Source organism: Hippoglossus stenolepis, chromosome 9 (assembly GCF_022539355.2).
Source record: "Hippoglossus stenolepis isolate QCI-W04-F060 chromosome 9, HSTE1.2, whole genome shotgun sequence".
NCBI classification, from domain to species: domain Eukaryota; kingdom Metazoa; phylum Chordata; class Actinopteri; order Pleuronectiformes; family Pleuronectidae; genus Hippoglossus; species Hippoglossus stenolepis.
In genome coordinates, this window is record NC_061491.1 from 15991486 (window position 1) to 16017866 (window position 26381).

General features: G+C 44.2%; 1 protein-coding gene across 1 annotated transcript; it reads left to right on the top strand.

Moving 5' to 3' along the window:
- The first annotated feature begins 1848 nt into the window (after positions 1 to 1848).
- Positions 1849 to 25760, top strand: gas2l1 (growth arrest-specific 2 like 1). The gene is made up of 5 exons (XM_047341396.1): positions 1849 to 3135; positions 12960 to 13067; positions 16783 to 16879; positions 18180 to 18486; positions 20907 to 25760. The coding sequence occupies exons 1-5, from the start codon at positions 2428 to 2430 to the stop codon at positions 23002 to 23004; spliced, it is 3318 nt and encodes a 1105-aa protein (XP_047197352.1). The 5' UTR covers positions 1849 to 2427; the 3' UTR covers positions 23005 to 25760.
- Positions 25761 to 26381: the final 621 nt, after the last annotated feature.

The following is a 26381-nucleotide window of genomic DNA, read 5'->3' on the forward strand; positions in this document are numbered from 1 at the left end:
CTTGTATCATTTATGTGACTTGGTGTAGGTTATGTTCTCATGCTGGTTATTAATAGTTTTTCAGATGTATAGAATAAGAAGAGGAATCAACTTTTCCCACGTTAATGCAACATTCAAGTTGTTATAGAAAGATCCTGCTTCTCCCTCGCTCTAGCAACAGACCTGTGCACTGTGACAAACACATATTTCTCTTTGTTATCATTAGATTCTCTTATCATGAGTTAGTTACTGTCTTGTGCTGCAGACTACTGTTTGAGTGGACTGGGTAACACTGTCCATCTCTTGTTTATCTCACTATCTCCCCTTTGAATCCTTAATCTTTTGCTGTCTCAGGGTTTACAGGCTCTGTCTCCCAGGTCTGAGATCCTTGATTTGTTCAGTGTCTTTTACAAATCAATTACAAAGTTGCAAAAGTTTTAGAAACAAAGCTTTTCAAGCTTAACTAACGTACCACCGTTCCCTCTTCATTTTATCCTTTAATCATTGGTGAGATTATAGAGTGGGAATGGAAATTCTTGCACTGATCACAGTGGCTGTCTCGTGATACTGAGATGCAGCTGTAAATGCTTTTTATCACTTGAGGCTACTTGGTATAAAGAGGCCACACAAAGACGTCCTCAGTGAGCGAAGTCCTAGTAAATTAAAAAATGGTGTGAAAACAGGGTGTAAAAAACTGCATGAATATATAATCAACAACGTTATGAACTCAAAATACAAAAATGTAAAAGTCTCAGCAATCGAAATAAACTTCAAAAAATGTATGCTTGTTGGAGGTACACACATTGTATTTTTTCTTCTTTGCGGAGTACTTCAATTTCACTTCTACATTTGCGAAATCGTGTACTTTTATTTACTTACTGTGTTACACTTATTTGACAGCATTGGTTACATGAAAAGTTTGATCAATATTTTAAAAAGGAGTGTGTTAAATTAATCATTTCTCCACCTCCAAGATACAATTACACATTAATGCAAAGAGTTATAGTCCAATAATGTAAAAGACAACCTGATAAAGACCTTTCTGAATTATGAGTACTTTTACTTTTGTTACCTTAATTATATTTGACCCAAGGTTGAATCCATGAAACTTTGATGCAGATCCAGAGAGAAATCTGGATCTAGTGAATTTAAATTAAACTGTTGAGCCTTGGCGGAGGTAAGCGCTCTACTGAGTGATATTCTAGTTTAATTATTAAGAGTACAGTTGGAGTTTAGAAACGAGTTTCAAATGTTTCGTTTTTGGATTCAATGTAAAGTATTTGTGGGTCTGCAGTGGTAAATGTGGGTAATGATAACCAACATATCAGGTTCAGCAGGTATAAGAGAGCCTGTGCTGAGTTGGTGAAGGTGGGGTTAAGTTTAACATAACAATTCAAAACAATACTATATGTGTAGTTTTTGAATTTATTGTTAACTATTTGCTGGCCTGCAGTGATAACAGTGGGTTATGGTATCAAACATATCAGGTTCACTGGAAATAAGAGCATGTGCTTAGTGAACTTCTGTGAATTTCTGTATGATGGTTTTGAATAGTTTAGTATTTTAATTTAACGTTAGGTATTTTGAGGCCTGCAGTGATAAAATGTGGGTTATGATGTCAGCTTCGTTGGTTGTATAAGAGCATATGATGAGTTGGAGAACATGGGGTTAAGGTAATATTAAATTTAAAAACGAATAGGGTCTACTTTAAATGATGAGTACTTGAACTTTATGTATTCATGTTGTTCCCTGATAACCAACACAGGTTTAGGGGGGAGTATTATGGCATATGCTGAGTTGGAGAACATGGGGTTAAGTTCCCCTCCTCTGTGCGGAGCGTTGATCCCTCATAATGGGATGTGCCACCGAGTCGCTCTGCTGCTCTAAGCTACAGCGGGTCAACATATTCAGCGAGAGGCGGCGCAACATGGGCTGAGCCTATTTGCAGGGGAGGATGAGCTGTGGAGTCGGTGCTGCTGCTGCTGCACACTGGTCGTGATTTCACCGCTGAGGGAAGAGAAGGATCCGACCGCCCGCAGACATGGTGGTGACACGTGGATTTTGATAGCGGGCGAGACGACCCACCGGACACCGGGTGGATTCGCCGCGCTCGACGCATGGGCGTGTGTCACCGTCCGGGAGCGCACACGTTTCATTCCCACTCCGGCTCCCGGCAATGCGCTCTCTAAAGGAAACTGGCTGCGCAGAGACATCCGGAAAACGCATCCATGCGCCAGGGCCAGTGGGCCAGTCCGCATCCAGAAATGCTCGTGGCAGCACAAAGCCAGGCTTCAAGGAGCTGCGATAAGAAACCACACATGCACATCGGCATGGGTGCGTCAACACGGTTATTTCGCTGCATCCCGCGGGCGAGGCTTTGGAGCGCAGTCGTGCAATGAGACAATCCGGAATCATCAAGTAGACTTTATCGATACATAATCCGACAATATGGCTGATCAGAGCAACATCCAGTCCTCCGCCTCCAAGAGCATCCGGCCTTTTAAATCCAGCGAGGAGTACCTGTACGCCATGAAGGAGGACCTGGCTGAGTGGCTCAACACCCTGTACGACCTGGATGTCACCGCGGACACCTTCATGGACGGGCTGGAGAGCGGCTGTGCCCTGTGCCGGCACGCCAACAACGTGAACCGCGCCGCGCAGGACTTCCAGCTGGAGTGCCCGGAGGCTGCGCGGTCCATGAAGGTGCCGTCCAAGGATGTGGGCTTCCAGTCGCGCAACGTCGTGCCCGGCTCGTTCCTGGCCCGGGATAACGTGTCCAACTTCATCAGCTGGTGCCGGCAGGAGCTCTGGATCAAGGACGTGCTCATGTTCGAGACCAACGACCTGGTGGAGAGGTGCAACGAGAAGAATTTCATCCTGTGCCTCCTCGAGGTGGCGCGCCGCGGCTCCAAGTTTGGCATGTTGGCCCCCATGTTGATCCAGCTGGAGGAGGAGATCGAGGAGGAGATCCGGGACCAGGAGAGCCTGCGGATCGAAGCGGTGCAGCCGGCCGAGCAGAGCGCGCCCACCAGGGGCTTCAGTCGGAAGGAGAGCAGCCACCACAGTGCGGAGGAGGACGAAGTTGAACCCGAACCAGAGCCCTTCGTCTGGCAGCCGAAGAGAGTGTTATGTGACATGCGAAATTTGGATGAGCTGGTGAGTTCCGTCTGAATAGAGCCACGTATTAGCCTGTGATTTAATACTCTGACCCCAGCTGCTACCCAAAATGTTTCATAACTACATTATGATTCATGAAAGTCAACCTAGACGAGTGCTATGATCCTCCAGCTCAGTTTTCATACAACAGATGTACTGGAATGTCAAGGTCCCTGCAGGATGAATCCACTTTCCCACAGGCTTCTCACCCCCAGGCCTTGGTTCCACAGAACCAGTGGGGTAAACAGTATCAGGATCAGCTGATAGAAGCACATCAAACTCAAATACTCTAAAACACAGACACTGTGTCAAAAGTCAAACACCCTCTCTGAAAACATCATGTCGATGCTATGACGAACACAGGCACATTATAGATTCCCTGTGGTGTGGGTGTGTACATGCATCTATACACATAACTCAGTTTTTAAGCTGTGCTGTTAGATTCCTGCCCACCTGTCAGGGCCGGTGTGTGTTTGACACCTGAGTTCTTGTTTCTCTCTCGGAGCTCTGAAATGTCACAGGTCAACTCTGTGACATTTTACCTGCATTCTTGAACTAGAAAGGCACAAGGTAGAGTTTATACCTCCACCAATACAGCCCCCCTATGAAACAACATTCACTAGGTCCGGATTTTTTCATTTTGGATCTGCACCAAATTGTGCACACTCATAAATATCAGTCCCTAAACATGCCTACTTAAGATCCATGAATTATCCTCTGAGAAATCAAGGAAAATGATGGCTTCTTCTTTGGGTCATGTCTCATACCTCCTCAAAATTTCATGGACATCAGTTGAGAAGCTTTTGCATAATCGTGCTAAAAGAACATGACCTGCTTGCTCTGAGTAACAAAGGTCAGCACTGCCTCTACACAAGGTTGCATGAGACATGTTTTTCTGTTGATGGACATCTTCAGCCTCTTAGTTGACTTTGTCCACCAGGAATAATCAATACAACATCAAACAAGAAGAGATGGATTAATGAATTATTAAATAATTGTGTGCTGTCCTCTGAAGCACTTCCAAAAATGTCCTTTGGCATTTTGCCTCGTTTACGTGTCCTGTCCTGTGGAATTCAAACCATCAACTCTTGCCATTGGCCCTGTTGAACTGGTTGACCTCAGCTATAGGCCCCGCCGGACATGAGTTTACAAGAGGAGACAGACAGATAGACAGACCAGCAGAAGAACACATGCTTGGGTTGTGAGCGGGAGGCGGGGGGGGGGAGTTAATATTTTCATGCTGGTGAGAAGAACAATGTCTGTCTTTGACACTGAAGATGTGAGGGACAGCAGAGAGGGAGTTGGGTGGAAGACAGTTGACAGTCACACTGGAGCGAGGAGCTTCTAAGTGTGACCTCCGCAGACAGGAATAGGAGAGCATGTGGCGGAGGATGTGCGCTGTCCGTACTCAGACATGCGTCCAACACACTCACTCATATGACTGACTGCTGAGGATTATACAACCTGACTGAGTTTCAGGACAGGAAAGATCACAGGAGAGCCACAGAGCGTATGTCTGTGATGTTCTCTGTCGTTCACGCTAACACATAGATCCCTCAGCTGTTGCATGATGGCAGACTTTGACTGATTTAGGATGTGGCACTTCCAGTCGTCATGCGTCTGGTGAATAAAAGTCTCCATCCTCCATGTCAAACCTTAGGAAATGGCTGCATGTTTATCAGCAACATGAGGCTCTTCACACTAGACACCACAGTGGCACTAAGATGAATGGCTGCAGTGGTAAAATAGGGCAGTATTATTATTATGAGTGTTTCGCAGTTTTTCTACTTGTACTAAGACATCCTGTCTAATGACTCCAGCTCTGTGGTCCAGTTCCCATTTTGTGGCTGAGACTGTCTGAGACATAATTCCACTGAATCCTGGCCTGATGTGTGTATTTACCAGAAAAAATACTCATAATGAATTCCTTTTTCTTTTTAAACAGTTTGATCAATATCTGCTCAATCAGCTGCCCGCTCATCTCCTGCTGCAGAACACCAGGCGTCTGTCTCCCATAGCATCAGTGTCAAGTTTAACCTGCAGAAAACCTGCACATGTTTCTGTGTATTTCTGTCTGGTGCATTAGGCAAGAGATTAGAGACATGATGGCTTAGTTTTGGAGCTGCTTTAAAAATAAAAAAAAAACATAATTTGTTCACTTATTCATGATCTGCTTGCCTTTTCATATCCACTGCCATTATTGATCAAATGCCATCAATTACTTATCAGGCCATCACCTCCCACTGAGGTGTGTCTCACATGCCTGCACAAGCTGAAATGCTGCAAGTGTTGAGATTCCATTTGTACTTTGGATTTTTTTAGACGTGAACCCAGTACATTGTGATTACATGTGTGCACCCCAAGGATGCTCACATCCAATATATCCAACCTCACGTCGTAAATGTGAATTATATAGTGTATGCGTGACCGCCAAATAGTTTTATGGCGCAGTGTATCAACTAGTAGGAGTAATACAATTTAGTCTGACAAGCTACACTTTGTAGGATCATATTTATGTATAAATATTCAGAAACACATATGAACAGTACGTTAAATTCTGGTGTGTTATTACCTCAACCAAGGAGGTTATGTTTTCGTCCGAGTTTTTCTGTTATTTAGTAGGATTACGCTAAAACAATTTGGACAGATTACCACAAAACTTGGCGGAAGGATACAGTATGGGTCAAGAAAGCATCCATTCAATTTTGGTGTGCATCAGGATCAGTGGGCAGATCTAGGAATTTACTTTCACTTTATTTAATATCTCCAGATAGGAGTTTTTTTTTTTTTTACATTTTCCTTGATTTCTCAGAGAATAATTCATGGATCTTGATGGAATCAACCAGACATGTTAAGGCCACTGATATTTATGAGTGTGTTAATTCTGGTGCTAATCCCCCCAAGTGCTCCACTGAGAAAAGTGAGTGAAGAGTCTGGCACTTGATTCCTTTGCTGTTCAAAACATCTCAATGAGATTTGTACATTTACCAACTCTGCATTATTCTAGACATTGTTGGGTTGGGTGATCACATTAATCTTCCTGTTGAGACAATACAAGCGTAATGATAACAGGATTATGTGTCGTTATTCTAATGAGTATAAACTAACAGACGGTGATCGGTCATAGTGCAACTCGCTCTCAGGATATGTGACTCTTTAAGAATCACAATAATCACCAATTATCACCAGTTATTCGTCTGCTTCTCGTCGTGGGGCTGCATCACCCTGTTGGGGTTAATTTCACAATAATGAACATGATGATAATCCCTCACCCAGACCACTTATGTAACATTATAGTGACTCATTAAACTCTGTGGTGTGTCATATCAACTACCCGCTGGATATAATAGGTTTTAATCTTACACTGCCTCAAAGCCGTTGTCTGTCAGGTTTACTTTCCTGGTTGAAACACACCCTCATGTAAATACTCACCTCCTGTCTCCCTCTGATCTGCCTCTGCGTATGTTCTTACTCATCTCACAGTGGGACGGCTTTCCGCTCCAGAGTTAAGGAAGTGGCCGGCATCTCATTTCCTTCAACGTAGTTTGAGTCGGTGATTTGTTGTGAGTCTAAAGGTTCCCCCCCCCCATTTCATGCAATCTGTTCTCCTCATGAGTGGCACAGACAGCAGCTGGTCCACATCACTGTATACTCCACATATACATTTATCCTGTGCATTAGGGGATTTTCTATAATATTTCCATTGGAGAGGGATTATAACAGTGACTTTGATTGAAGCAGTATTTTCCTATATGCTGCTTTGAGCCTTTGGGAAAGGAGCATGGTTAGCTAACTACACAAACCTTTTTGTGTATTTTCTAGGTCTTGCAATTAGGCCTTGGGCAAACTGACATATATATATAATAATTAAAACTCAACCCACTGACCCCTTAATGCATACTCTAATTGTTCACATGTTTACTCCATGCATATCGGCATCTATAGAGAACAATACTTGAGCTCATAAACAACAGACCAGAAGAGCTTCACAGCCTTTGTCGTCTCCCTTCGTTCATCATCTTTTCCTTCTTCCTGCTCACTCATTTTAACTGCTTCACGTCTCTTCTCACCCGAGGCCTCAACATTCAGTGCTTGTTTAGTTCATAAATGCGCGAGTCCTGTTTTCCCCCCACCATCCCCCACTCCTGTCTCCACTGGAGATGATAGCAAGGAGCAGAACAATATGTCTTGTTGGTGGCGTGGAGGAGAGGAAATGAATAGACTGACACCGTTGGCAGCGAGGTAACCAAAGGCTGACATCTCCGTCTTTGGATGGAAACACCAGCGGAGCAGAGGGGATAAAGCAAAGAATGTGTGTATTATGTGTGTGTGGCCACTCTCGGCCATTAACCTTATGGTCCAATACATGCATTCATGGAATAGAAAAGGGGAGTGGAGGAAAGATAGTGTGCCTAGAGTGACTTTACTGTACACTCTGTTAAACCTGACTGCTATGAATGTGGCTGTGGGAGGCAGAGCTACAGTAGAGAGAGTGGAGGGGAAAAGTAGGTCATCAAGCTCTGCATTGGGTCACACTTACACGCTTTGCTGAGAGAGCGTGGCATCCTTCACTGTTTCTCTCTCTTGTGTCACATGTCACAAGCAATTGTGTGGCTTTAGTGTTTTACAGGTTATTTTCTCAGTGACAGCAGAGAGCAGATCTCGCGTCACTGTTTTCCATGGGGGGAAACAGCTGACTCCACGCTTTGCACGCTTTGTCTTCATATCTTTATTTGCAGTGTTTTGGTGCCATTTACTTATCTTTTGCATGATTATCAGTGAAGTTGGTGTGTATCTGAGCAGGCCACTGTCTGTGTGAGCGATCTGTCTGTTTCCTACCTGCCTCGGACTCTCAGCTGGTCTCAGGCAGAGACTGTCAGGATGACAGAGAGTCCTCAGACGGACATCCATTCCTCTAACCTTGCATGTCAGGAGGAGAGTGCTGAGTGTTGTGGAGCCTCATCAAAACAAAGCGGCAAATGAGTTAGACGCCGGCGTGATATCCAGCTCCCTGCACCCACTGATTACACTGCTCTCTGACTGAAAGAGATGAATGATGGAATTATTCACCTTACAGCACTTGATGTCCATTAGATTATAGATATCCTCCCAGCCCCTGATGGGCTGTTTGTCATGTGGCCAGAAGACAGACATTGATTTTTTTAGAGCATGGTTCTCTCCGATGATGTCTGGCCCAGTATGATTTGCTTTTTTTCACCCTGATCAAACAGTTATTTTGGATGAATAATTCAACATTTTGGAAAGACGACATCTTGCAGAGAGTTAGACGAGAAGATCGTCACCACACCCATATCTGTTTGGTAAATATTTAGAGAGCCAGCCTCTGCTTATTTTAGCTTAGCATAAAGACTGGAAACAAGGGAAAACATGCAGCCCAAGCTCAGTTTATGGGTAATATGAAGGTAACATAATCCATCATAATATAATCCACCTCGATTATATCGATTTTTATTTTGTGCAGATGAAAAACCAACCGGGATCTAATGGATTTTAATGTGGTTTCATGAGGGGTGTCAGCTTTTTCCGCCGCTGTACAGTAACAAATGAGGATAGAAACCTATAACTAGCACCAATGTGTAGCTGAGAACCTAATGTGGCCTCAGCTATAAGACTCGTTTTAACTTAACTATGTTTAATTTATCAGATAGATTTCAACGTTCTTATCAAACTCTGCAAGAAAAGTATTTGCCAAAATGTCAAACTACAGCTTTAATGCATTCTTCATTTATCTTAATTTCCAAAGTATATTGTTATTATTCTGTTTCTCCTCTGTTACCAGCATTAACTGACTAACCCAACCTTGATCATACTCTGTTTATCCATCTTGTCTCAGCTCGTCCGGCCTGTTGGTCGAGCTGCTAACAGCCTCTAAATACTTCAGTTTCTCTCCAGCTCCTCCCCTCAGGCTGCAGGTCCAACCTAATTAGAAAACATAATTATCGTACGTTCAGTCGTTCATATCCTCCCTTCACCCCTCAGGTTGTCTAAAGAGATCATTTGTGCAAAGGAGGCAGTTTCATGTTTATGAGATGTAGCATGGTCGTCCACAGAGGAGATGTTTATCCGGGCTGTCAGACCAGCGGTTATAGGAGCATCGAGTCTTATATGTGGCTGTTTTCAGTGTGTGTTCACAGGATCTAGGAATGTTTACGTGTGGGTGGTGGAGCTGTAACCTCTCCAAGATTCAAAAAATCTCCACCCCGCCAAGTAGTCGCCCCCTGTGGCCTAGTTTTCATATCCCTCTGTGCTTATCTGATGGTGAGGTTGTTTCAACATGGGAAGTTGCCAGTAATGACAGAAGATCCTCTGTCATCAAAGAACAGGGTAACTTTTTTAAAGTCCCAATGATTATGCCGCCTGTGCTGATATTCCTCACATTTTTCTTTTCTTTGAAAGCACTTTGTTTCCCGTCATAAACCTCTTCCTCTTTCCAATTTTCTCACAGAAATGCGCAGGAGTAAGTGCTGAAACCACCCTCGTGTAAATTCCTGCGGAGTGAGATGTTGTAATCATCAGCTTTTTATTGTTGGAGTTTTTTTGCAACAATTGTAGCACAGCCGAACCAGTCACTGCAGGCCAGCACACCTCTGTTTGACGAGAGCACTAGTTGTACACGGCTTGTTGAGTCACAAGGAGAACAGACAGATATTTATATAGTTGTGTGTACATTTATGAAGTTAAAATCACTTTCTGAATGAGGAAGTGAAACTCAGAACTATTTGTTTTACATTCACTGTTTTATGATATCATTGTTACAGTACACAGTCTTGTACAGTGTGACATGGGAGTCCACATCACTTAACAGTAAAGAAAATGTGGACCTAAACATCTTTATCTCTCTCCTCCTCCCATTTCCTCTGTACATCCCCAGGGTTTGGGCAGCCCTCCGTCTCAGCCTATCTCCTCCACGAAAGTCCTTTAAGATGTTTGTAGGTCAGGAAGGAAAAGACTGAAGAGATTGTTGACTTACACTGAGCACATGACGCGATCTGAGCAGGGGGGGGGCATTAAAGGAATATGTTCTGTGTATTTTCTTGTGCATTAACCCGCACGGAGACAAACCCACCTTCTCAGTTTCATGGGGAACGTCACAGCGGTCTCTTAATAATGAAAATGTTTCTCTTGCTGCTCTTGCACAAGCATCTCTGCATTCCACTCTGAAGACAGATGCAGCACATTCCCAGTATAGGGGCACGCTGTGGATTGTTCAGTCACTGTTCTTTTCTCTCTCTCTCCCTCTTTTCCTTCTCAAACATCTGCAGCTCGGTCTGAAAGTGTCTCTCTTGTGACCTGCACGCATCTATAATTCATCCTGCAGTTTTTCTCACTGTTCTGGCTCCACTTCCGCATGTTTCCTGCGTGACCTTGTCTCGCTCCTCCCGGCCTATCTCTCTCTGCACTGTGTGTATGCAAGCACTGGAGGACGTAGTTAAACATTTTACTTAACAAAAATGTACTCAAGTAAAAGTGCCACATTACGACGTATTAAGAGTAAAAATACTTGCAGAGTGTAGTATGTTTCCTTATGCAATGCTCTAGGACATCATCAACTGTGCCTTTACTGCACATTCTGTTTAATGTAAGAATAATGCAGACTCTCTTATGAATGAGTCTCAGCAGTGGCCTCTTCTAAAGGAGGCGGGCTCTAAGGTTACCAGCCCGCTCTGATTGGATCAATGGACCAATTCCGGTCTCGTCATTGGTTACTTTTAAAAATATGCAAAAACCATGTGAACACGTAATGCAGTGCATTGTAAAGAAAGTACAGATAGTAGCTGATATATTTTGTGGAGTAAAAGTGAAAAGTATCCAAAAATAAATCTCAATTAAGTACAGATACATGGAAAATGTACTCAAGTACTGTAACAAAGTGAATGTACTTTGTTTACATCCCACCACTGTGTGTATGTATAAGCATGTGTGTGCGTGTGAGAGAGAGAGTTCATGTGTGTATTCTAGTTTCAGTGTGTGTATCCATTGTTGACACAGTAACGACATGGGAAGTGCACACATTTCATGTGAGATGTTCGACAGAGTAAATAGATCAAATGTCAGGTCTGCTATTGATTAAGTTTTTATTAAAACACCTCATGGCTCGACTATGTCTCCCGCTCAGTCTTTCATGTGAGAGACGGTGTGTGAGCGCTACACCTCCTCTCTGGAGGAAAACTTATGACCTCAGCTCTTGGGGGGAGTTGGTGTTCTGGTGCGGAGAGAATAGCTTCACTATACTAAGAATGAAAAAAGAAGGAAAACTGCACGGGTAAAAAGGGAAGGGTACGGCTATGTGTGTGTGTGTGTGTGTGTGTGTGTCTGTTGCCATAGCAATCTTTCCATGAAGTCACAGGCTGGGGTTTTTCCAAACAGGGCTGTAGTCCACCCACTGACACAACGACAGACGGACTGACAGAGCGGAGAGAGAAGGGCAGAGCGAGCAAGCAGATGTAGAAATGTAAGCAAAACAAAGAAAAGACAAATATAGGGCTGGTCAGCTCGTGCACTCGGCTAAAAATAAAAAAACTGAAAGGCAACAAAAAGCAGCTGAGAGAGGAGAGGGGGGGGAAAGAGGTGGGTGAGGCAGGTGAGGGGGAGAACAGAGAGGCAGGTGAGATGCTGCTGAGGCTTATCACTGATTCCTGCCCCTTTAATTTACACGGCAGAGAAGAGGGGTGCTATTTCAAGAAAATAACACGGTGCCTCCCTAATCTTCTGAGCTCACTTTAATGTAGGTGTTGTAGGCCAAACACACACACACACACACACACACACACACACACACACACACACACTACAAACAAGCTACATCCCTTTAGCTGTATTGGCAGCCTGAAAGATGCTCTACATCTAAGGGAGGCAGCTCATAACCTGAAATACTTCTCTAACACGGCATGTGATGGCTGTTACAGTAATAACATGCACTCCCTCCCTTTGTAATGGCCACCCTTTCACACACACACACACACACACACAGGTAGCCGCTCTCATCCTCCTCTTTTTTCCTCCGTCACTGTGCTGCTTGACTTTCTCTCCCTCCCCGGCCCGACAAGTACTCACACGCTTTTGTCTGAGAGAGAGAGACGCCAAGAACAACATGAAAGTTGTCCAGTCCTGCATGAGCTGGGCCCTGCGCTGCACAGGCGGGTCTCGCTCCACCCTGCAGTTGTGTCTGACTCCAGTTGGCTAATAAGCACCCGCGACCACAGCAAGGGCATGGGGCCCTCGATTCAAAACCCAGCTGGCAGCACGGGGGCCTGCTGACATCATCAGCACCGCCGGTCTGGTTTATGAGCTCTCTCTCTCTCTCTCTTCCTCTCCTCAGTTTGTGATGTCAGCAGCATAAACGTCGTCATGTAACAGTGCAGGGAGCTGCAGAGGGAGGGGTTTCATTAGCACGTGCACATATGTATTTTTGTGCTTTTGTGGCACTTTGCGGTGAACTAAACTACCAAAATGTTCTGGAGGGATGAGATGAGGGCTTTTAATGTGGTCAGAGAGTGGGGTGGGGCCTTTCAGCACTGGGTAGGTGCTTGGAGAGAGCAGAGGAGTTGACAGGAAGATGACGCACACTCACTGCATCGACCTCATATATCCCATTTAACTGCTCGTTTCTCAAACCATACAACCGAGTCATTGTGTTGCTGACACATAGGGCTCAGGACCATAGGGCTTTCTGTGTCTATACATGATTTCATGATTTCAAATGGGGGCACTGACCTCAGGAACAGGAAATGCTGTTAGGTTCCTTACAGATGTGTGAGTCATGTTTGTGAGCTCTGACTGATGAAATGTTTTGTCCTCTTTAGGTGAGAGAGATCCTGGGCCGATGTTCCTGTCCGGCTCAGTTTCCCATGATCAAGGTGTCAGAGGGGAAGTACAAAGTGGGAGACTCCAGTGCACTGATCTTCATTAGGGTGAGCTGTCATCACCACAAACATCAAGCTGATTACCCGTCACTGTGTTACATGTCTGTGTATGCTTTACTTTTTATTTTGATACAATCCTTAATGATCCTTTAAGTCAGTTATTACTGTTCAGCTCTATATACACAGGCTACTTTGGTCAATAGCATAAGAGCGTGAAGCCTGTAATTGTATGGAACCATATGGTGCAGACATATGGCATCATATGTTTCAACAGGGGCAAGGTTATATACGGTATCAACAGATGAACCACTCTGCTGCATCACAACCTAGAGAACTCAACAGTGTATGGAACAACATTATAATTTCTCTCTCTCTCTCATGGCTCGATCCCAGGACTGGACTTTTTTTCCACTGAGACACAAATAGAGCTTTAGGTCATTTCCTGACTCGGCCCTTATCTTGCCTCTAGCCTGTTTTGGCGAGACTGCTTGTCTCAGTTTCAGGTTGAGAGCCGCCACCGTACCCACAGAAGGCCTCAGAGGACTGGGAGGGGAGGCTGGATGATACCAGGGATCGATTTGGTCTCAATTACCGAAAATGTACCACAGCCAGATTAATGGACTCTTTGCGTGGCTGTCCAAGTTTCATGGACAGGACTGGGCTGCATGACCGGCCAGTAATGTCAATATTTCTTCACTTTGAGCAGCGCCACTTTCCCCAGACAGGGAGACGTGATACGTTCAACATGCTAAAGTATACGGCACACGTGTATTTTTCTACTTCTTTTTCATAGGGAACTGCACATTTATTCCAAAAGCTAAAGTCACATGAACTGAATTTAGTATGACTAATGGTAAGGGACAGTTTGAAAATTATTGTAGTGGGAATTTTATAAATTTTTTTGGAAACTTCCCTTTGACATAGAAAAAATAACATTCTCCATTTTGTAGTTTAAAATGGGAAGTCATACCCAGTTTTTGCACTATTTGACTGTCTTCTCCAAAAGCATCAATAATTTAAGATGCCGGTATCTAACCATTAGTAGAACAATCATTTTCACATTAGCCGCCATTAGACTTAAAGTGGAATTTCCAAATTTATGGCAAATCCAAGAAAATGTATAATTTATAATAAAGTAATAGATTAAACCTGATTTGTAAAGTAGATCAACTCTTTTGACTCATTTAACTTATTTTGTTTTAAGATGCAGACTAATTAAAGAAATACAGTCCATCACTATGTTAGACATAAGTCCCTATTAAGAGATACATGTAGTGTGTTTCTCTAAACCTTTCTCTATGAAAGATTAATATTGATCTTTATTGTAACTGCCATGGGAGAAATAAAGTCCTGAGACAGAGACAGGATTGTTGTCCTTTAGGAGCCTCCCCCCCACAAAAAAAGCCATTAATTGTTCCCTCTTAAAAGATTCATCCTGCCAGAGTAAGGAAATAAATAAATAAGCATTCATTATATTATAAAAATACATAATCCTCCCTCCACCCTTTAGAAATCTCATGCCAGCCATAAAATGGAGTGAGGAGTGTGTGTTGGAGCAGCCAAACATGTTTGTCACAGACTGTTTTGAATGTGCCCGTCTGGGGCAGGACTCAGTGTTTGTATATGTGTGTGTGCGTGTGTCTGTGTCAGGGAGCATTTGACTTGTCAGATTAGCTCTCTTCATTCTGTCTCCGCCCTCTCCTGATGCCTCACTGGGGGATGACGATGGCCATCCATATGCCTGAGCCGCTACAAGTGCACCCAACACATTTCCTTTATTCCTCCAAAGGGCAGGAAGCGGGCAGCCGCTTTTGAAAGCCGACAAACCCCTATTCAGCTGCCAAAGCTGCTACAAGGAGCTCAGGCTGATCGAGGGGATGAAGTGGAGAAAGCAAATGGTCGAAGGCGCCATGCGAACAGAGGGAGGGAGTTAATAAGGCGTCTTTGTCCCCAGGGAGGCATCTCTGCTAAAGGGGAGAGATGCCTTCAGTCGTGGGGCACAACAGCTGAAATGAACCATGAGCTTAATTTTTGAACCAGCAAGGTTCAAGGAGAAATTTGTTCAACACGCCCACGCAATGATCACAAGAAGTCTCTCTGTTCACTGTTGCCATAGAAACAGGGACTGGGTCTCTCTCGCTATTACACTGGTGAAGACTGTGATACCCCTTCAGAGGTTTTGGAAATCTGGAAGCTTAGCCACAGATTCAAAAGGGAGAAATGGTCCCAAAACATGTTCAGCCTCAACAGATGTGCCGCAGCATCATGCATAATATATGAAATGCGTTATAATAAATGTGTTGCAATGAAACAGGGGCTAAAAATCATTAACAAAGAATGTCTGTTGTTATATGACTGCAAGGGGTTATATGAGCTGACTGTCTGGAAATTCACACTGTGCAAGTAGCATTTTATGACCCTTGATAATTATCTTTATAGTCATGCAATTATCACACTGCAATAAGACATTTGACTATTTGGATTCCCAGTGGCTGTTTTTATGGAACCTACTGCTCCTCTACTGTCAAAATTTAATTATAGGGGGATGTGAGTCTTTTTATGTCACAGCAACACCTCAGTCGTGGTAAACACTACAGATACAACTGATAAATTAGCAGTCACAATTAGAGTCAGTAGATCGAATCACTTCCCCCTGTTGCTTCTTGATGCTACAAATATGAGCCCTGCTTCTCACTGCTGCCTTATGACCCTCACACAGACAGTAAAACACAAACCTGCCACTGACATAACACCAGAGCAGTGGAGAGGATCAGCAGTTTATACTCTCAGGTCTGGTAGAGATAAGCAGATCAGCTGTTTTTAAGAATTTGATGTAATAGAGGAGAAAGGTCAATGAAGAGACTCACAGTGGATTCTTCTTAGAGGAAAGATGGAGGTCAGACACAGGGCGAGTCTGGGACCTCAACAGATGAGGGATGAGTCGCAATGCCACGTGTGATTTAGTGGAAAACAACTGTGCCAGCCCACTCGGATGTACCATTATTGCTCTGCCTTGCACGCCCTTCAGAGACACGGCAACAACCTTTAAAACATGTGGCCGACAGACCCTGTTACACAACCCGAGGCAGGGGATACATCCACGGGGCTGTCACGTCAGGCCAAGTGTGCTGCCTCGGTGACGGCAGCTTCTGCCTGGAGGGAGCGAGGTTCCTCGGTGTGATCTTGTGGATGTGTGTGCCTCAGAAAGCAGAGGAGAGGAAGAAGTGACATATCCACCAACCCCCCTCTGTTGTGGCTACCCCCCCCTCCTCTCTGCTCCTCTCACAGATGACTGAAATCTCAGCTGAGGAGCAGGGAGCGGGGGGGGGAGTTGTTACCATGCTAATTCACCCTGCTGCCCTCTGAAAACAGGGAAGCCAGCTGAGAGGCATGAGAGAGAGAGGCCTAAAAAAGTCTTTCACAGCACTTTGGCTCTTTATTATGCTACCGTACTCTTGTTTAATGAGTTGGCATGGCAATGGACAGCCCTCATAATGGCAGCAGCTGGGGGGTGATGTGGGAGAAAGGGTAGGATGGGGGAGGGAGAAGGGGAAGGGGTACAGGCAGGGGTGCATCTAGATGTTATGTAACACTGAGGGCCATAGCCGGCCTTCGGCAGGCTGCCCCGCTGCTGGAATTTGAATATCTATTGACTTGTGCAACATGTGTGGTTGTGTGGAGCCACATTTTTTTTGTGCATGAATTCGTACGTCACCCTCTTGTTTATCTATTGAAGCCTTGTTTTCCCTTTTCTCTGCCTCAGGTCCTGCGCACTCATGTGATGGTGCGCGTCGGAGGGGGCTGGGACACATTAGAGCACTATTTGGACAAGCATGACCCGTGTCGCTGTGCTGCTTTTGGTGAGTTCACTTACTATTCCTCGTCAGGCCCTTACACAACAACGTGTGTTGTTGTGTCTCTTAATAAAAGATTCAGGTCTTGTGTGTTGGATTCGGGGCCAGGAGCAGCTCCAGACTAAAGTGTGTTTCTCAGTCAGTCCTCGAGGAATAGACATGTAGCTATGATTTATACAATTATAAACTCTGTTTTTTTACCCAATGTTTGCTGGTGACATGATTTTATTGGGCCAGGGGTCTTTCAGGGAGGAGTTTGCATGTTCTCCCTTTGTCTGTGTGGGTTTTCTCCGGCTGCCTCCCACAGTCCAGAGTCATGCAGATTTGGGTCAGGTTAATTGGAGACTTGAACCGTAAGTGTGAATCCGAGAGGGAATGCTAGTCTCTGTATATTGGCCCTGTGATGGGCTGGACACCTGTCCACGGTGTACCCAGCCTCTCACGTCAGCTGGGATTGGCTCCAACTCTTCCCACAGCCCTTTAAGGATAAACAGTATAGATAATGGATGTATGGATGGATGATAGCAACAATCAGTCTTTATTACTAAATCCTAAACCAATAGAAGATAAGAAATTCCATAGTTAGTCGCATTACAGGGAAAATTGTCACATTACAGCAGCGAGGGGGGCAGTAAAATAGAAACATCAGTAAGAACATATGGATAAACAAGTTAACAGATATAAATGCAAGGAAATAAAAAAAAATTGCAATACTACAGTTTTAGCACAATATAGACAGCGTGAACAGGTTTGCACATATAAGATATTGAAATGATGTGTGGTCACTGTGACAATTCCTCGACCCCGACCTGAACACATAAGTGTAGCAGCTCATTTCAACTCACACAACCTTTTTTACCCCCGCTCATAAACGGAACCACTCAATCTTTACAGTCCCTCTGATAAGCAGCGCAGTGACACATCTTCATAACTATGCTGGGTGAGACGGCCCCTCCTTATCCAAACTGCTGCTGAGGCGGTGACGTCTGGGTGAACTCTGGACAGCTGACACAGGCTGAAATCATAATTGGTGTTACATTTCAAGCCACAATAGGCCACGCTGAAGATCACACAGTGTTTATGGAAATATGTGTTCTATAAATGGTCTCCCTAAATGGTGGGATCATCGGCAGTTCTCTTATACACTTGTTTGAAAAGTAAAGCTTCGTCTCTAAAGGAAGCAGCAAGTGTATTTATTCGACTGCTGCTATACTTGATGGCATCGATGTGGTTAGTTATGATGCATTTATGAACCTTAAACAGACTCATTGGGTCTTAACCGCTTGTTATCACTCTGTCTCCACAGCCCACCGTTACCACCAGGCTAAAGCCAGTGGCCAAGGTCAGGGGACCCACAGCAAGTCCTCCAGTGCCCACTCCTCTCGCTCCACCAGCCCAGGACCACACTGGCGAAACGATGGCATTGCACCTTACAAGCCCCCAGACAGGCGGCCCACGGAGCCCCCCTCTGCTCCCTGTGCCACCTCCTCCACACGGCAGAGCCGAACCCAGAACACTTTGGGCCACACTGAGCCTGACTCTGGCGGAGCCCGGAATCTGCTTCCACGGCCGCCACGGGACCGTTCAGAACCCCGACACTTTAATCCTCTCAGGCGAGTGTGTGTTCCTATGCAGGTGTGCGGATGTGTGAGGATGAAATTAATCCCTCACAAGTAGACTGGCAGGGTGAGCTTAGTTTTTTGCCACTTGCTCTTTCATGCCCAGGCAGCAGACAGACAGGACACACACACACACACACATGCCAGGAAACCACAGATTAGATCAGAGCAGATTTGAACTAATCTCAGGTGACATTGCTCTGTCAAATCCGTCTCACACAGTCACCCTACAGCACCCCCTAGTGGCTACAAGAAAGACACCAAACATGTTTCCTCAGCTCGCCACACTCTTCTCTACTTTCATTTAATTAATTAGACTATTGACTATTGATCGTGGCTGGGATTCTGTGAGGGCAAGTCTTTCTTTACATGGTCTGAACATCCTTTTTCTCTGACGTGCTTCTAAAGTGGTAAATCAGTGATCAGGTTGTGAGCAGGCTGGATGAATCAGAGCCAGAGAGGAAGCATGTTGAGATCTTTATCAGGAACTGTTTCTATGGGATTTAAAGGACAATTCAAAACTACGTCCACTCTCCATGAAGCCTGGAAAAGGTTTAGTTGGTCACATACTTTTCCCTCTATGCCAAATTGTGAAAGCACCATTGTTGAGCATAATTAGGAGCAGAATGTTGGTTTACTTTGGCCATCAGCCAACGGGTGGCTCATTTCTTTATTGAGTGATGGCTCGGACCAGACGTCAAGGCAGCGGCTCATTTGAATTAACCCTGTGTGGGTGCGGCATCCCTTAACAAGCGCGCCAGACTAGATAAGGACTAATCTCACAGACAACTGTTTACAGCTAACTGGGGAAGTAGGTCAACAGGTGGGTGACTTACCTCGTCTGAATATGTGCAAATCTAATTTCTGAGGATAACTTCAGAAGTCCAGTTTAATTAAAACACTAATTAAAGTCACAACCTGCGATTAAATGAAAACAAAACACAGGACTGAAGGATGCCGTTAGTTCTAATTTGACTGACATGATGAAGACACGGATTCCAGACAGCAAGACAGTTTTCTTACGCTTTAAAGTTTAAGTTACAACAGAACCATTGTGTAAAACTGGTCAATATGTTCTATTGTTATTAGCGTCACTCCTGTCTATTTGTATGCTGGTTGGTTTGTTTATGAGCAAGATTACATGCACAAAAAATCCCAAACAGATGTGTGATACAGGAAGGTTTTGGTGCGAATTTGGATCAGGTTGTGGGACCAGAAATTTTGTTTTCCACCTTCCATTGTGAGATCAGGCAATCTTTACATCTTCAACATTTTTCCCAGAGAATAATTCATGGATCTTGATGACAAAGAATTATACATATTTAACGGACTGAATGTGTGAAATTCGGTGCGGCTTGATTGAATTTAAGGGGACATTCTGGCCTCTGTTGAGGTGTGTGCTCTACTGAATCTGCCATTGTAGATATACTGTTTTAATATATAATATCTGCATCAAGTTATCTTTTACACATAAGATTATATATTTCAACACACCTGATGTTTTTTACAGGACACAATCGATCGATCTGTCCTCATAAAAAGATATCTAGGTTTTCTTCCCCCTGTAAGGGAACTTGATTATACAGTTAAACCTGATGGTCCCTCTGGTGCGTGACAGTGCAGTGACAGTCTGGTTGAGAAAGGGCAGTGCGGCTGTGTGTTGGGTTAGAAAATCTTCAAGACCTCTAATCCTGCTCCCACTTGTTCTTAACTTCCCTGTAATCCCCCTGGCTGTCACTGTCCACTGTTCCAAGAAGCACAGAGCCTCAGGTCACAAACACTGTCTGGGTGCCTCAGTAGCTGCTTGGGAAATACTCAGAAATACTCAGCGTTGCACATTACATGTCATCTCATGGTTCGAAGGAAGAGAATATTTACTATATATATATATCTGTCAGAGCTGAGTCAGAGGTAGCATCCTGTCCCTGGTGTAGTAATATGACTAAAGAGGGCATACTGGGATAAGCTCAGTATGCTCTTTCTGGTATTATTTTATAGTTTAGCTTAGTTTAGTTTATTTCACACAACATAAATACAAAATATTCAAAATAAATGAAATGCAAAAATGAAATGTGGGGTGTGGTAAAAACCAGTAATGGCTCATATGAAAACCACAGCCAAAAATAACAAAAAGATGAAATACAAAACATACAAAATCTTCAATATAGGTTATTAGTAAAGGTGAATAGAAATACAGAGAGGGGAGAATATATGCTATAAATACAGTATCAATAATAGAATCTAAAATAGCTCATTTTCATTACAAATCCAATGTTTAAACAGCAGAGCATTGTACATGGACAATGACACAGAGGATTCCAATAAATGTACATTTTCTATCCATGAGAAAACTGACCATGAGATGTTCATATAAATGAATATATTAATGACGTTTTGTCTCTTCCACATTGTAGGAATAAGGAGACAATGTTGCCAGTAACAAGACGTCTGTCTGGAGACAGTGACTCCTCCACAGCATCATCTAAGGGAGGAGGAGGAGGTGGAGGAGGAGGGGGAGGAGGAGGAGGTGGAGGAGGAGGGGGGGGGCGGTACTCTCTTGGTGGTGCGTCACGGCGCTCTGGTGAAGAGGTCATCCTGCTTGTCAATCGCAAAGAGGGGAAGCACATGATCGAGAGGCCCGGAGCAGGAAATAAGACCCCGTCCCTCCGTCCCTCACTGCCCCGAGCACGCAGTCAATCTCGGGAACGAGCTGCACTCGCTCCAATACTCAAACCCAACCCACCACAAGGATCCTCTGATGGAACTCGGACATCTCGCACAGAGAGGGGACGCTCCCTCGGAAACGATGGCGCCAGAAGGCTCAACGCTCCACGCTCCCAAAGCCAGAGTAAGGTACAGAGCCGTACTCGGGCCAGTGATGCCAGCCCGAGTCCCGCTCACTGCTACAGAGACCCTCAGCCCCCACCGTCTGACAGACGAGAGGAACTTCGGGCCAAACAAATGCCCCCTTCCTCTCCTAGAGTGGGCGGTGGGTTCTCCAAGAGGCAATCGTCCTCATGCTCAAACTCACCTATTAAAGGGATTCAGAGCAACAACAGCAGCCCCCACAAGAAGACTATAACTACCCCCAGACCCCCTGCCCCTCGCTCACCCTCCACAGGGAAAGGCAGACTACTGCCGCCAGTAACCTCAGGAGGTCGGCGTTCACCACACTCATCTCCGCGAAACTCTCACCATCATTCTGCTCGCTCCCCTCGGGTGTCACAGGGCCCTCGCTCTGTTGGTCGTGGCCACTACAAGAACAGCTCAGGCCTGGAGCAGCAGGATCCTGAGGAGGAAGGAATAGGCTTTGGCTTCCAGATCCTTCCAGTGCTCGACCCCCAGAAGGAGCAGGACCTGTATCGCAGCTTTGAGGCCGAGTTTCTGGCCAACACGCAGCAGGCTAGAGGAGTGTCGAGTAAAGCTCCAGGAGGAGCGACTCTGCAGGGAGCTGTGACACATTTGGTGCCAACGCTCGCTGATCCTAATGTGACTGACTCTGCCTATTCCTCCTCTAACTCCTCCTCCTCCTCTGTGAATGTGGGGTCAAAGATTGGAACTCTGCCTGACCTTAGGGAATCCAAGAGAACAAATCCCAGTCATTTCTCTCTAGAGGACCCCTTACATTTACTTCACGGACACAACTTTAGAGGACCACACAACTTTTGTCAGGGAGAGCCTGAACACTGGGGGGAGCGGGGAGGGGGTCTCAGGAAGCTCCCGGCCATCTCTAGCTCCATGGAGGAGAGGGAACTCTCATCATCCCTGCCAGAGTCCGACAGTTTAATTATTCAGCCCCCCTCACAACCAGCTTTCCACTGTAGGAATTTGAATGGAGACCCTGGACGTGGTCCTCCTACAGGGGGGCTGACAGGTCAGCAGGGTCAGCTTGGCTGGGGCACAGGGCCTGAGGGAGGTGTCCCTCTGGAGAATCACCAGCCAAACTTTTCTAATAACCTTGAAAATGGTGAAGGGAGTGATGACCTACCACCTCCAGAGGCTTGTCCATCACCCGTGCACCTTCCCCCTTCTGAAGACTGCTCCTTCCAGGATTCCTCCAGTGAAAGCTCCTCCATGTGCTTTAGTTTGAGCGAATCTCGCTCCGATTCCCCCCCACCGACTTCCCCGCTGGCCAACGGGGACACGGACGGAGAAGTGCTGCAGACTAAGAAAGGGCAGAGGAAGGCGGACAGGGCAGCCCTTATCTCAAAGCACAAACTGAAAACCAGAATCAGGCCTCGCACTGACAACAGGCCGGAGAACAGCCCCTCGCGTATCCCCACCCCGGTCAGCTACAGAGATCTGCAGGCTCACAACCCGCTCTCACCCTGCCACACCCCACCGCTGTCCCCTCAGACCTCCCGTTCCACTGGTCATCCTGCTACATGCAAGAGCCTGCACCACGCTTTTGCGGACATGATCCATCCTCAGCCGCGATCCCCAGCCATGGGTAACAAAGATTGCTCCTTCCCTGGACAGTCAGGAAGCCTCGATAATGAAGCTTGGATGTAGCACATGAACTGATGGGTATGACGTGGAGGATTTTGACTACTGTGTAAAATAAGACTGGGCTATAGACTGTTTTCATTGCATGTCAAACACTCCTTTTACATTTAGTCTATCGCCTGAATAACTGCAGGGGGGGTTCACATTGCTTTTTATTTTGCACTCAAGCCAAATTATTTATTACCAAAGGAATGGTCTTTAATACTTTAACTGTTGTTTTAATGTGTGCATTGGGATGCTTTTGCCAATCAGGAGGTGTTTTTTCAGCAAAACACCCGAAAAGAAATTCCCATGGTTGGTACCCGGAATTAGAGAGAGAGCGAGCATATGTGCTGCCATGTGCCCCACTGTGGGGCATGGTCAAGTGCCAGAGATTCAAAGCTGCAACCGAACACACAGTGTAAACACTAAACCTTTAGTCAGATCCATTAGCTCCCTCTTGTGGTTTGCCATAGAATCTCCGCCTGCCTTGATTGCTGATAAGATGACTGAGACGTTTCCAGTCCCTTACACGCTAGTGGTCTTCATTTACGACTCAATATACTCGCCAGTAGGTCACATAGACAATGGTACCCCCCGTCCTCCTCGTGACTTTATAAACACAACACGCACTACCGATCTCTAAATGAATTCAAATGTGTTACAGGTTTTTAAGATTTTTGTTTAATGCAGTAAAATGTTTTACGTTCTGCTTTTAAGTGGATTGAGTGTAAGAATTAATTTGAGCAGCAGTGAGGGGTATATCACTTTGTGTCATTGTCACTGAAACTGATATGTTGAGAGTTCTTCCTCCGACCAAACTGTACTCTGGAAAACGATGCTTAACATAGAAATGAGCATAGAAACGCTAAGAAGAATGAATGTGTAAATAAGGTGTTGGTGAGAGGTGTGGGTGTTTTGTGTATATAAAAAGGCATTGGATATACAGTTTAATGTACATATTCACTGTATTAAGTTCTGTGCTGCCTTAGCTATGCAATATGGGTGTTGGAAATGCCTTGACAATTCCCCCTTTGCCTTAAATGTTATTCGCAGGTTAGGTTTTGAATGTTCTTGCTCCACATCACACAGATCTATTTGGTAACACTTGCCAGCGCCGTCATTATCTCTTTATAATAATAGGAATTGGAGAGTGTGAATGTGGAAAAAAAAATGAGGGATATTGCCAATTTTTATTCTAAATTATACTTGATGTAGGTGTGTAATTCATTATAAAGATATATCATTTATTGCCTCTGAATCCTACCGGTTGTTTTGAAACTCGAGAAGCCACATGACCTTAGCAGAAGGATTTCAAAGACATGACACAATGTATGGGGACATCTAGTGGCTAAAGAAAGACATATTTTACTCAGTAAAAAAAAAGACAGTTTCTTGTAGAATAAAGTGAACTGATGCTGATTAGAACCAGTAACAATGATACGTTAAGGTGAAGTTTGATGGATGAAGAATGATTTGGACTTGAGTGACTGCATGAGTGCAACAGTGCATGAATAATAGATACTGTAACTGGATATCAAGGTTCTCCTGTTAGGCTCTCACACAGTTGGCATCAGTATGAGAGGCTTCAGCTCCAGCTCTTCTGTATTTGGTATTTATCAGGTTTGGAGTTTGTAAAATATATTTGTAAGTGGAAAAGTTGGAACTGTGTCAATGCCCTGCAGAAATGCCACAACCACCAAAACCAACATCTTTTTCTCAATTTAAGAGAAATCGTGAATTTTAAAACTAATCTTTATTTATGTTGCATCTTTTAAAAACAGTTTTGCAAAGTGATTCACGGGAATAATACTAAACTTTTACAGAGGTGAAATATTTGTAGTAGATATTGTGGCGGCGAATAAAAAACATTTGTGGGGGGAATTTTTTTTTTGCAGGGCAGTGACACTGAATGAGTTAAAAAAAAGTAAAGCGTGTGCTTATGTTTGTGTACATACTGTTTGAGAATATGTACAGAGTGAAGAGGGGAGTGATGTTGGTCTAATTTATTTATTTATGAAATCGAGTGTTAGTGGGCTCAAGTGACATCTGTGTCCCGAGTACTGTAAGTGGCAAAGTGTTTAGGGTGATCCAAATGAGGAGGGGGACAAGTTTGTTTTTCAATTTTCTCAACAGTATAATGTAAACAGACACGATTCTTTAAAACGGCCGTTTCAAAACTGATCCCACACACAAACTATACATTTTTATTTTGGCTCTTTTGCAATATTCAGAGATGCAGTAATTTGCTTTAATACTGGCTCCTTGTTGCAACACATAACTTATGATGTATCAGTATTGATGGAGCTGCATTGATCCAATATGTAGCTTGTTTCCTCTGTATTAACTGATATTTACATGTATTCTGCGCTAAGTTAAAATTTATTTTGGGCCTAAACCTAAATTTGCATTTTGATGAATTGGTTTTCAATTCTACCAATTATATAAACTGTGACTTCATACAAACATGACATTACATTTGTAAACCGATTACAAAAACTGTGATTGGAAGATTGTCCTCACATTGTCTGTTCTTTGTTCTGCACAACTTTCATGAAACTCTCTCAGTTGCTATCCCCAGTCAACAAAATCTGAATGTTCACGATCAGATAGTTTCTTGTTTGCTAATCTTACTTTCACTAAAACGTTCAGTTAAATGTACAGGTTGCTTGACATTTTTTTGAATTTGTACAGTATGATTATAGCAATACTGAAAGATTTCACTGTTTTTGGAAGTTGAAAACGCTGTCAAGTTGTTCTTGTAATAAATATTTTCCTCTGCAGTTCATGACTGAGCTCTCGTCAATTTTTTGTGTGGGCCTTTGGTCACAGGAGTGTGGAAAGCAGACTGGAGTTGGATTTTGGGAAAGTCCTGCATCGTCTGAATATAAATAATAATATTATTCCTCCTGCACAATGTGATTTACCAACATTTTTTACTTAAGATGTAACATACTGAGCGTAATCCTCCAGTTTGTGTAGTACGCTGATCTCTTTGTTTAGATTTTTCTGTCCTAAGAAGAGACACCTACTCTTAACACAATAAACTGAAAAACAAAGCATAGAGTAAATGATGGAAACACATTTAAGTCGACATTAGATTCTCAGGGTTTGCTCTGCAGTGGCTTTGAACCAAAGCCCAACCAATTCACGCATTGGCTGATATGAGGCTGTCACAGACACATCGGTATCCCTGTTGTTTGCAGATACAAAAACTTACCAAAAAATCATTATATAATTTATATATATATATATATATACATTACCTCTTTTTTACTCCCTTATATCAGATTCAACATCATCCCCCCCAAAAATCGATATTGATAAAGCTCTATAGTGCAATGTCTATTTACAGTATGTTCATGTTTATGTTATGTTATGTTATGTTATGTTATGTTATGTTA